Source organism: Chrysochloris asiatica, unplaced genomic scaffold (genome assembly GCF_000296735.1).
Source record: "Chrysochloris asiatica unplaced genomic scaffold, ChrAsi1.0 scaffold00002, whole genome shotgun sequence".
Taxonomy (NCBI): domain Eukaryota; kingdom Metazoa; phylum Chordata; class Mammalia; order Afrosoricida; family Chrysochloridae; genus Chrysochloris; species Chrysochloris asiatica.
The window spans coordinates 8,179,526-8,192,832 of NW_006408520.1; the positions used below are offsets into that span (position 1 = coordinate 8,179,526).

General features: G+C 36.5%; 1 protein-coding gene across 1 annotated transcript in view; it reads right to left on the reverse strand.

Annotated features, from left to right (window-relative positions):
* Positions 1 to 1,919: 1,919 nt before the first annotated feature.
* The window catches only part of PALMD (palmdelphin), a 63,323-nt gene continuing 51,935 nt past the window's right edge, over positions 1,920 to 13,307 (reverse strand). The window contains exons 4-8 of the mRNA XM_006830924.1: positions 10,713 to 10,827; positions 9,933 to 9,966; positions 9,701 to 9,814; positions 6,490 to 7,581; positions 1,920 to 2,270 (exon numbers count right to left, since the gene is read on the reverse strand). Of these exons, the coding sequence (XP_006830987.1) occupies positions 2,227 to 2,270; positions 6,490 to 7,581; positions 9,701 to 9,814; positions 9,933 to 9,966; positions 10,713 to 10,827 (1,399 nt within the window). The 3' untranslated portion in view covers positions 1,920 to 2,226. The remainder of the gene's footprint in view (positions 2,271 to 6,489; positions 7,582 to 9,700; positions 9,815 to 9,932; positions 9,967 to 10,712; positions 10,828 to 13,307) is intronic.

The following is a 13,307-nucleotide window of genomic DNA, read 5'->3' on the forward strand; positions in this document are numbered from 1 at the left end:
CTCAAGGTTGACAATTCAAACCCACAAGCTGCTACTATGAGTTGGAAAGTCCTTGAAAGCACTCAACAACAATAACATGATTGGTTTAGCTGGGGTGCTCTTTTATTTACTTACTTATATTTAAGGGAAAACTGGCAGATGGTGGGAGAAGTTAATGCTAACCAAAGGCTGGAAGTTGGAGTCCACCTAGATGTGGCTCAGAAGACAGACCTGACAATCTACTTCTGAAAAATCAGTCATTGAAAACCTTATGAAGCACATTGCTACACTTACACATATGGGGTCTCCATGAATTAGAATTGACTCGGTAGGTAAAGTCATGACTCTTCCAATTCCCAAAGAGTAACTTTTCATCCAAATGCCACTAACAAATTCTAATTTCTTCAATTGTCAATATTGATATTGTGGATGAAGAAAGGAGTATGTTTGGGGGATGCAGTAATTTGGTACAGCTGTAAAACCTGCAAAAGCCGGAACCCGTGTAAGATAGAAATCTGTCGGAAAAGGAAAACTCAAAGATTTCCCACTAACTAGAGAGTGAATGACTGCTGACCTTGCTCTTCAAACCGACATTGCAGTCCAGCACATTAACCCTCAGCACTACACCTGGACTCCAGAGAATGAATGAAGTGTGCTGACTGTGTTCTGTCAAAGGCAGAACACTTGTGAGACCTGGGAAAAAGAGGCTGGCCTGTCTAGTTCAAGCTCTCACAGTTTTCTCTGTATTTGTCATTGAGTTAGAGACTTATTAAACATCTATTTTATGCTATAAAATATGAAAGTCTCTTGGGTTAGTATACAGATGAATAAAACAGTGTTTGTCTTTAAGTCGGCCCTTAGCACAAGCTTCTACTCTAGACTTCTACCTTTACTTCCTGGCCATTCCTTTTTCTCCTTCAAGAGTCATCCTGAACACCACCTTTCTGTGAAGCGTTCATTTATCTTCTAAGGCACAATATTGTTCCCATAGCAATTGAATGCCTTTACTATTATGGTATAATTGGTTATGTATTTGTTTCCCCTGCTAAACTAATGTAAACTTTACAAGACCAAAGACTGTACAAATTCATGTTTGTGTGTCTAATGGTTAGTTTAGTGCAGGGAATGTAGTAGATGGTCAACAAGTGTTTATTGAATTAGATGGAGCTGAACTTATCGACCAGCTCCTTAGAATTCTTGCAAAAGAGTGTTAAAATTATGCTGTGTATTACACTGGCTCATAGGAATATTGTCTTAGGAATGAGGTATTTCAGACATTAGTTTTAATATTAGGATGGCTAACTTGTTGATATGAATTGGCCAAACATTAGGTAAACAGGTTTGTGTTTTTTGAGAATATGTGAAGTTGACATAAGGTCTCAAGGTCAGAATTAGTCGTTGCACTATGGAGCTCTGGTAGCGTAGTGGTTACGAATCGGGCTGCGAGCCTCAAAGTCAGCAGTTCGATACTACCAGCTGTTCCGCAGGAGAAAGATGAGGCTTTCTGCTCTTGTAAAGATCTACAGCCTCAGAAACCCTGTACAGGGTTGCTGTGAGTTGGAACTGACTCCACGACACATAACAACAACAACAACTATGGAGACCTATTGAATTCAGTGATAAACACATGATAATTTTAGAGAAACGAATATACCACTTACCACCTGTGAAGACTTCACTATCAAGATAATCCAAATCCAGTTCTAAACTCTGAGGATAACTACTGCATGCACCTTTGGGGTCTGTGCAAAGATGTATAGTTTCTACCAAACCAGTTCAATTGGTTCTCAGATGGAGGATGTGGTTATTTTGTTGATTTGGGATGACATACTTGTCCAAGTAAAAGATGAATATTTCTGCTGAGAGGTACCATGGCTTACTGATCTTTTGACATTTGATTAGCAAAGTTCGATGACAGTTTATACAATACAGTCAGGCTGTTTTAAACAACTTTATTCTTAATTTTAACAAGCTCTTATTAGAAATGCTTTGGTATCAATACAATAAAAATATGCTGGTTTTCTTCCCCCCACTGAACCATGTCAAGTAACTGGAAAGCCAAGCATTTTTTATTCTCAGCTTTTTCAGGAATTTTCACAATTAATAGCTACTGCTTATTCACATGGCTTAGTATAGGTATTTGCCATAAGTTTTCAGATTTCAGGATAACGAAACAAAAATATTCAGAAGAGAAATTTGCAAACTTAGTTTCTTCTCCAAAGGATGTTTACATAGATGGTACACGTCTCAGATCACTTTTTTCCCCAGCTTTGCCATTCTCATCCTTAAAGCTGAAAATTAAAGAAAAAAAAGTTATTAACAAAAGCCTTAATTATCACTCAAAATGACCATTTCATAGAATGCAGGAAGTTTTAGAACATACCTCAGATGATTTTATCCAGCAATGTGAGCATTGTTTTAGTAGCACAAAGAGTAGAAATAATAAACTATGGTTAACTTAGGGTAGAAGCAGGTTCAGAACTAGAAGGAACCTATTTCTATAAAGATTAGAAAAATTAGTAGAACAAACAAAAAACATTAGTTAGGTAAATATAGGATTAGTGTAGCACTTTATACTATTGTACATTCCTCTAGGTTAATGATTTCTTTTGCATATTTCTGAGTTATATATTATTAAAAAAAGAAAAAAAGGCATTGGCACTTTTTGTGATGGCTGCTTGATTGTTTACCTTAGCAAATTTGGTTATCCCAGGGGATTCCATCCTTGGAGTAGAATGACCAAACAGATTTATGAATGCAAGAATATGAACTAGTAATTTAGATTTGAGGTTATTATAAAATACCTTTGTCAAGATGTGTAGATGATGTATAGGTATCCTTTCAAATGATAAATATATCTTTTTTGAGCATATTCCATTGCTAATGATACACTGGATAGAGCAATCATTTTTTTAAAATGTATGTTTCTAACTTTTAACACTTTGCTGGTGCACTGGTATTGGCACTGATCATTACATTCACGTGTAATATGGCCCAAGAACCAGCTATTAAATTGATTGCACAGTTTGATTTAATGAAAAACAACAAAGGAAGGGGGGACATGAGCCCTAATTTCTTAGTCATATATTCATTGTCTGTTAACAAAGGAACGATCTTATTTCAAAGAAGCTCTTTTTCACAAATATGAGAAGGCACAGGTATTTTTATTGAATGGGATTCAAAACTGAACAACACAATGATCAAATTTATTGTCATTCTAAGTATATGAGATATTTTCATTTAAAGGAACTTTAAAAGCCTTATTTCCCTTGGTACTGCATGAGGAATGATTATGTATAATGAGAGGTCCAAGAATATTCCCTTGAATTTAGGATTGATTGGAAGAATTTTCTTTGCTCTCAAGAAGAAAATTTCTATTCCTAGGAGATGGTTGATGAGAAATCTAAGGAGAGGACTCTGGTTCCATAGGAGGATGTGAACTGAGGGCAGAAGGCAAGGCTTCATACAATTTCTACTCCTGGATTTCAGGGACCTCTGCCTTGTCCATGCAAAACAAACAAACAAACAAACAAACAAAAAACACCAAAACACAACAACAACAACAAAAACCCCCCAGCAGGGGATAAGTTTGTTTTAAGGAACTTTTTAAAGGACTCTATTAAGGAAGGGGCAAATCCTTTCTCCTACAATTACTCCTCACCTTGAGATTCAGTAAATTAGGCACATCCTGGGTGCCATGGTCATTCATTGAAGTTCTTGAAGACATTCTGTATTAGAATATCCTCAGGACTGGGTAATCTAGTGAATCACTGTTCTATTTTTAATTTTTTTTCCAAGGGAAAAAGTGTTCAGGATTGTCTAGTATTCTTTTCCTCAGGCCTACTGCAAATAGTTGGTGTGGGTTCTTTGTAGATGTGTGGGACCAGAGAATGACGGCACTGAGAAGATCACTAGGTGCAGCTGCTAAAAAATTAGAGTCATCTAGCTCTCCCCTTTACTTCTCCTTTCTGTTCTTCTGTGATCCCTGCATCCTCCAATTCAGACACATAGTTTTGTGCGGTTGAACTTGGTCAAAGAATGCTTTCCTCCTGGTTCCCAGTATTCCTTGGCTCCTAACAGCTACCTCAGACTGGCAATTTTGGCACTAATAGCATGTAAATACCCTAGGTGAGGTTATCCACCTCTTCATCCTGAAATGCCACCGACATCTCTAAAGGGAGAGAATAGAGCTGGAAGGAAAATGTCCAAGAATAGTTTGATGAAGACTGCTAAACAAAGCTAGTTGTGTTAGTTAATGGGGCTAATCATTCACAGTAAAAACTTGATGTCACTCAATAGTATAAGCGTCTGGCACTGAACTCTACCTTAGAACAAGGCCACATTATGTTTACATAAGTAGATGGACATACCTGTCTAAATTTTCCTGTTATGTGTTAACCTGCTCCAAGTTTTGACTAAAAAATCAATTTTTCTGTCTTTCTTCTTCATGCTTTTTCCTCAAATTAAAAATAGCTCTTAGGTTAGGCTTTGAAAAACCATACCTATACTAAAGGAAAAGAGATGAATAATTCTTAACTATTATACCTACAGTAATATTTATATTTAATAAGGGACTTATACCACAGACAAAAGAAATGACCTGAAATGGTAAATATTCAAGTGTTACAAGTATATTTTTTGGGGCATGGGGAGCTCAACCTACTTATTGCTTGTCGAATTGAGGTGTATAGTTAACCATAAAACTTGATTTTTTTGGGGGGTGGAGGGGGAACAGGAATATAGAATAATATGATAGAAGGCAAGGAATTTGGAGCATTCTGTTTGCAAGATGGTTTGATTGATAGTACAGAACTTTGTATTGTTACTTTGTCTGGAATAGGTTTTCCTGTTTTCATTATTTTAGTTCAGTGGTATGATTAGTGTTGTCTGGAAACATTAGTCACTTCCTGTCTTTTTCCATGGGTAAATATGTTGACACTGTTAAAGGAGAAGGAATAAGGGAGTTCCGAAGGCGCTGGCTAACATCCAAATTCAAAGAAGAAAGGTTTTATAGCAGGTAATGTAGTTGCTTTGTGACTGCTCTTGACCGTAAAGAGTGTGCCCCTATTTTCTAAGTCTTTTGTGTTGTTTCTAAAATGAATGTAAGATGCAAAGTTGAGGAGCAAATAAAACTCATTCTTAAACTGGAAAGAACCTTTCAGTCTTTGAAGGTTTTCATTGTGGGGACACATCATTCAACTCTGATTTAAGAAGATAATATAAATGCACACTTCCTGAGAGTCTAGCTAGATAGTCTTCAGATAATTAAATTTGCAATTGAATATGCTTAAGCAAAATAGTTTAAAAATGCAGTAGAATCTATTTTATTGCATTATTGGTAGCCCCATAGCACGTTTATGGGTAGTAAAAGCAGAGACCTTCCTGAATTGTGCAGGTACTACTATACTTCTATCAGTTCTGTTTGCTGGATTGATTAGGATTTAATACTTATTGCTTCTTAATGAGAATTCTTCCTTTAGAGACACTTAAAATGGCTATCTTTTTCAAACATCTAGAACATGTATGTCTGGGTAATTTTATTTATGTCTTTAGCCAAGATAAGTATGTTGTTGTTGTTATGTGCTATGGAGTTGGTTCCGACTCTTAGCGACCCTGTGCAGGGTTTCCAAGGCTGTAAATCTTTACGGGAGCAGAAAGCCTCATCTTTCTCCCACGGAACAGCTGGTAGTTTCGAATTGCTGACCCTGAGGTTAGCAGCCCAATTTGTAACCACTATGCTACCAGAGCCATTATAATAGATTGTGTCAGGTCCTTGTTTAGTCTTTATCAATGATAAGTAGAATAAAATATTCAAGTGATAACAAGGAATCTAAAATTGATGAGCTTACACTTTTGTGGAAAAAAAAAAAAGTGTTATTTTCCTGTCAGTGTTTTAGTTATGAAACTGTAAAAATGAAAATACAAATAGATAGAAAATAGAAAAAAATAATTTTGCTAAACTGAACAAGATTATGCAGTTAAAAGTTGTAGATTATGCAAAGTGAAGTGACATGCTATTTTAAAATGTAGACAAAATAAGGAAATAAAGTTAATAGGACTATAAAAGTATGGAGAAACAAGATGTAGCAAAATAGGTAAAATATTCAGAAAATAGAATTTGTGTTTTTTTTCTTGTGAAATTAAGGCAATTTGTTAATGTGTATAGAAAGTTTAAATCACAGTGAGTCACAAATTATTAGTTAGTTTTAGATCCTCATGGGAAAAAGAAATGATATCAATGATCCAATATTACTTGCCCAAATACATTCAAATACAGTATACCATACTATGACAGAAGAAGGATTTCAAGTTTCTAAGGTAAACTCATGTCATATCCAAATAAGGCAACAGTTGATTTTCTGTTTCTTTACCTTTTGTAGTAACAATCACTTATGGTGATAATAATTCAGATCAGCACTAATAAGAATATTTTTATGTACATTAGTCAAAGAGATTGTCACATGACTACACAGCAGTGGCACGTCTTGTTACTTTTATTATCTTTATTACCTGTTAAGGATGGATCCTCAGTCCCATCTCCAGCAATCTGAACATCAAGCTGAGAATGGTGGGCAGGGCTGCCTAAGCTTTCATCTTGTTCCTTCAAGGATATGGAATTTTTGTGGGGAGATTTATTGTTTGTGTTTTCATGGGGACTAACTTCTGATCTCTTTCTAGGAAGTGGCGTTGGCTTGGCAGGCTGGTAAACTTGACTGTAGGGGCCAATGGGATGGTAGGATGGTTTTCCAGCTTCTTCACCATCCTCTTCATCATCAATCACAACCAGTTCAGCGTGGATGATTCCGTCATAGCCTGTCAGAAGCTTCTTTTCCTCTTCATTGTCTTCTGCCTGCTGATAACCCATGAAAATCATAGTTACTGGCTCCTCATCCCCCATGTCAGGAGGCAGGGAATGAACAATGTTATATTTAACATCTTCCTCATCCTCCTCGCAAGTGGGTGAAGAAGCCTGGGCCACTGACTTCTCAAGTCTTGTTTTGCTGGGGCTCAGTCTTGCCTTGGGAGAGGGTGCATGTTTGTCCTGCATTACATTAGAGTCTTCCCAAGGAGTCATAAGCCTCGTTTGTGGAGTGTGAGGTCTCTCCTCTTGTTGTTGACTTACTGATCGAGGATGAGGTATTGGACGAATGGGGCTGAGATGATTGAAGTTGTTGCCTCTTTCCTCTGAAAGTCCATTGTCCATATTGTGTATGGATTCATTTACATTATTGCTCAGTCCATTAACTTTAATCATCATCCTTTCTTGAAAGCTTGATCCAGGGTTTACCTTTTCTCTCTGTGGAGTTGTAGGTCTGCAAAATGGGTTAGCATATACAGGCTCATGATACTCTGTTGGGGATTTAGAGTTTCTCTCTGAGGCTTGTCTTAAAAGTTCCTCTACCTCAACTGGTGCTAGATCATCATTGCCATTGTATGCTGCGCTGTGATTAGAGCTTACCGCATACACTGACTTCTGTCCATCATCATAAACTTTTATTCCTGTACCTTTGAAGTCATCTGATGGGAGGGGTATTGAAGACAGAACTGTGCTTTCTCCAGTCTTCAAGTCTTTTTCAACTTTAATTTCCATGGCATACAAAGCTGTTAAGAGACAAATTTGACCTTTGATTTAACTTTTACTCATAAATCAGCCTACTTTCACCGTGTTGATTTTTATATTGAATATACCTTTGGGGTGTGTGTGTGTGTGTGTATGTGTTTAATGTGAGATGTTATCTTAAAAAATCTGATCTTAATCCTTAATTATATAACAACCAACATTTTAATGACAAGGGTTTTTATGTAAGCATATAAGGAATTACTGAGAAACAAAAGAGATTGGAGAAGAGAAACTTATGGTTCTAGAGCATATGGACTATCTTTGAGGGAACCAAATGATAGCCTCTTTCCAAATAATAAACCCAAGAAAACAGATTTACACTCCTTTGCATTACTCAACAGGAGGAGTTTCTTTCTTTCTTTTTTTTTTTTTCAGTTAAGAAGACTATGCTGCACTATGTATTACAATGGGTCCTGGTATGGCACTGTATAATTAGCACTGGACAGCTAACTACAAGGTTGGTCATTCAAACCCACCAGTTACTCCTCAGAAATCCTATACAGTGTTACTAGGAATTGGAACTGACTGGATGGCACTTAGCAACAACAACAATGCATTATAGCAGATAAAATGCTTCATTCTATTTTATTGACCTACTACATCTTTGTGTCACAGGCCAGCAACCTGTTCAAATTACAAAGTATTCTAAACTTTTCACAATAGGAATTTAACTTAAATGTAGAAGCGGTATTGAAGAGGAAGGGAGAAAGCTAGAATACATGCTTTTCTTTTTGCCTTTTGTTTGTGATCATTTTTACCACCAGTTTCACGTAGGGAAAGGCCTAAAAATAAAGCAGTAAGTATTAGCTGTGCTGAAACAATTGTTCTGAGAGAGCTGGTTGATTTGGGAGAAGCTGGGATCTGATTAGGAGTCCTGGTGGTGTAGTTGTTAAGTGCTCAGTTGCTAATTGAAAGGTTCATGGTTCAAACTCAGCAGACACTCTGAGGGAGAAAGCCCTAATATCTGGGGGTGAGAGAAGGCTGGGCTGTGTGGGCAGCTGGGATCTAAACTGTATAGGGAAGAGAAGTTGAGATTTCCATAGGATGCAGGTTGAATTTTTATCCACCACACAACCTGGTGACCGAAGTGCATGATCTTAGTTTTCTCTAGACTGATTTGTACAGCACTTCTCTGCTTTATTTTTCTTTTTAGCATTTCCACTAACATGATGTATTTATTTGTCTAATTTTTTTTATTACCTAGAATGTCTGTTCCAATGGGGGTGGTGGGGGTGGATTTTTTCTGTTGTATCTACCATTGTAATTTTAGTTTTAGACTGAGCTAAACATATAGAGAAGTCCTGGTGTGGCGCTGTGAGTTAATGCACCAGACTGCAAAGCGGTTTGAACTACAAGGTCTGTGGTTCAAGCTCATCAGCCGCTGAGTTGGTTCTAACTCATAGGACTCCATTGAAATGCTAATTCAATGAAAATCATCCTTACATGGCATAAAATAATGCCCATACTTCCTGGTATGGCACTGTGGGTTAATGTGCTGGACTGTAAGGTCGGTTTGAATTGCAAGATTGGTGGTTCAAACTCATCAGTTGACCCTCAGAAACCCTATACAAGGTTGCTGTGAGTTGGAACTGACTTGAAGGCACTTAACAACAATCTTTCCCAAAGGAATAGTTTCATTGACAAAAAGAATGTTTGTAACTCAAAATTTTGTCTCTAGGTGGAATGTGTTGGGAGAAATGTTTTGAGCAGAGAACCTTTTAACAGTTCCACCTTTCCTTCAGGCTGTTATCTTTTCCTTCCTACCTATTCTGTTGTTATTGTTAAGTGTCACTGAGTTGATTCCAACTCATAACAATTCTACAAAAGGGCTTCTGAGGAGCAGCTGGTGGGCTTGAATTGCTGACCTTGTTAACAGTCCAATGCTTATCCTACAGCACCACACCAAGATTCCTACTTTACTAGGAAATAAAATACATGGAATAAATACTATAATCCTATTATCCTTATTCATATAAATGACTCATATACCTCGTGAAACTGTAAAGTGGGAATTGTTGCTTAATTTGGAAGATAGACTATCACAGCAAAGTCGTAAAATCTGAAACTGAGAGCATTCCACTGAACACAGATATTTCATACCTCTTCTATTTTGTTCATCATCTTCTGTTCCTTCATTTCTTTCCTTCCTTAACCTGGAAGGTATGTAGGATTTTGGTAGATCAGGGATATTGGCATAGATGTCTTCAATTGACTCTAAAATTAATGTTAGTTCAAAATACATTTAGAATACATTTACAATAATGGGAAACATTTCAGTGGGCTTATCCAAAATATGTTGATTACCCATAAAATAGGCTGTTCAAAAGCATACCTCCTGATGTTTCTTCTTTTTCCACTTTCACAGACTGTAAGAAAAAGAGAATTCTCTATGATTATTACATTTAAAAAATAAATTATAAATGTGGATATGCTTCACCAAATTACAGTCATGCACCACATAATGTTTGTTTGAGCAACATCTGACCACTTATATGTCTGTGGTCCCAACCCTCAGAAAGCCTATTAGTAACCTAAGATACACACAGTAGTTTGTAGTAACAAATTGATGTTACTTTGTGAAACATATCAAAACATCACCATTATTATTAAACTATTATTAGGTTTAAACTATTTTAGAGTATCTGGAAACGTTTCTTTAATGTATTTTTTTATGCATAGAAAATTATACTATGTACGAAGACAAATATTTGACTAACTGATATTAGATATGAATCGTACCTGTTTTGATTTTCATACAAATTCGACTTAAAGACAGATTTGGGAATGGAGCTCATTTGTAATCTGGGAACTGCCTATATGTAGTATGCTGTTTACACAACATCCAAATCTGGCTTGTATAACAAGCACTGAACTGCAAGGTTGATTTGAACTGAAGGTGGTGGTTCAAACCCACCAGCCATGCCTTAGAAACCATATAAGGATTGCTATGGGTCGGCACCAACTTGACAGCACTTAACAACAATAACAACAACAACAGATCACGTAACGTCCTGTTTTACAAAACATATTCTGGACCTCAAGCAATGAATGACTGTATACACAAGGACTCATTTTAGAAGGAATCATAGTATTAATATTAGTCAGTGCTTACCCTTATTATGTCTTCTGTTGTACGCTCAACTGATTTCAGTTTCTTTAAAATTGCCTCCTCATTGGTTGAGATTTGCAGTTCAGCCTTTTCAAGACCCTGGATCTCTTTCTCAAGCCTGACAACAAAAACATACACTTTTTATTGCTTATGACAGTAGAAATACAGGGTTCTCGAATATATCTTCCCCTTAAGTTTCAAGGAAACTTTACATGAACACTGCTAGAAAACTTCTCAGAACATACAATACAGCACGAATCATCTACTTATACATGACTCTGATTTAACACTTTCAAGTTCTTTGTTGTTGTTTTGGATACAGAGAATTTTTAGGTAAAGTATTTGATCCTTGTTCCATTTTCTTCAGTGCTATTATTAATGTTATTTCCAAAGGAAGTAGACCAATTTATTTTATGTAAAGACTTAAGTTTAAGTCTTGAACCAAAATGATATGTTTGTAGTTTTGATGTAGTTCACTGATTTTTTTAAACCCAAGTCATCATACAAAATATTTAAAGAAAACATTATAATTATTAAACTTGATTTAAAAATGGTAGCTATTCAGCACCTAAAAATCCTATGTAATCCTAACAGGAAAATGAGACTTTGATTTGTTTAATTTTACAGTTTCCTAGTATTTGTGCCATATTAACTTTTGAGTACAGTGAAAAGATGGGGAAATGGACAAAAATTTAGTATAGCTGCTTCAATTGCTCATAAAGATGGCATATTCTAACAAAAGAATTGAAACACATGACCTGACAAAATGCCAAGAAGGTTATAAGGACAAAGGGACAAACATTTCAAATTAGACTGTTGGAAACATTCTCAGTTGGTATGTTCACCAGTGTATGGCTGCATGTCAGATATAAATTAACTCCAGGGGGCAGCATCATGACCTCCAAGCTGAATAAGACAACCACTGGCATTCACAAAGTTTGCAAGGCTGACCTTTGGCAGCCAAGAAACACACGTAGTTTCTCAATCAAATACCCTAAGCTCTAAAATCAGCTGCCTTAGAGGACGGCTGATTAGATATAGCAACTGGTCCAGGATATGACAGCTGTGGATACAAGTGTCAGACTAAGATAATTGTCAGTTTCCTTGGCTTTCTTCTTGAAGATGATCATGGGCCTGGTGGCATATGAATTCTGTGGTATTGTCATACTCTGTACCAATAAAATCCTGGTTTGTGGTATCTTCAACTATTTTCCTATTCATTGCTTCCATTTCAAAGTTCTATCTTTGCTGTTGCCTCTGGCTATTGGAAGGTAGTCACTTGAGCTGAGCAGGTTTGCTTGCATATCACAGAACTCCATAGCATCCCTGATTTTTTAGAAGTTACTGGGTTGCTGCTCTATTAAAGTCCTCCATGGCCATGATAGCACATTTTCCTATCAACAGAGTTGAGAAGATAGACATTAGTCCACTTCAGTGTAAAGTTCTCAACTGAAAGTAATACGTATGCATTCTTTTAAAAAAATGTTTTTCATTAAAGTGGCCTTTTTATTGTGATTTGAGTGAAAGTTTTCAGAGTAAATATGGATTCTATTCTATTTCTGCTACTCACTACTTGTGAGAGCCAATTTCATGTACCTCTTTGAAACTGAGCTTTGTACAATAGACTAATAGTATCTGCCTTATCTACTCATATACAAATTTGGTGAAGCTAAGAAGAGATGATTTATATAAAAGTACATTGAATATGGCTGATATCAGATGTAATAAATCATTATGGTATAATGCTGAGGCTTTCTCCTTTCAGCTTCTGTTCTTTTACCTGATATGCATGCTACAAATATGCTACAATAGGGACTTTTTGGTAGAAAACAAGTGGGTTCAAATCACTGTTGCAAGCAACTCTGGGACCTCAGGATTCTGTGGAATCAGATGGACTTAAATTTGAGTCATGATTCATTTCTGACCTTCCTTGGGACCTTGGACAAGTCGGCAGACCTCACAAAGTCTCCTTGTCTTGATTCACTCTTTAAAAAATATTTGTTTAGCATTTACTTTGTAGTGGGCAAAGGGGCCCCTGTGAGGCAGTGGGTTAAGAGTTGGACTGCTAATGATAGGTTAGTGGTTTGAACTCACTAGTTGCTTTGTGGCAGAAGGATGAAGCAGTTTGCTCCTAGACGATTTATAGCACCAGAAACCCTAGTAAGCAGTTCCACTCTGCTCTATAGGGGCCTCTTGAGTTGGAATTGATTTAACAGCAGTGGGAAGTGGAATTTCTTTTCTTTCTTTCTTTCTTTCTTTCTTTCTTTCTTTCTTTCTTTCTTTCTTTCTTTCTTTCTTTCTTCTTATTACTTTTTTTGTAGTAGGCACTATTCTATCTGCTGTGGGGTATGACAATGAACAACAACAACAAAATTCCTGTGCTCGAGGAGTTTACATTTTAGTATGAGAATACAGAAAAGACACTATTACAGGGGTTGGCAAACTTGTTCTGCAGAACACCAGAAAGTAAATACTTATGGTTTTGTGGGTTACATACAGTCTTTGTCACATATTCAACTTTATTTACATTTTTTTGGTATTTGTTTTTACAATCTCATAGAAATATTAAAAACCATACTTAGCTGTGGGCTGTATAAA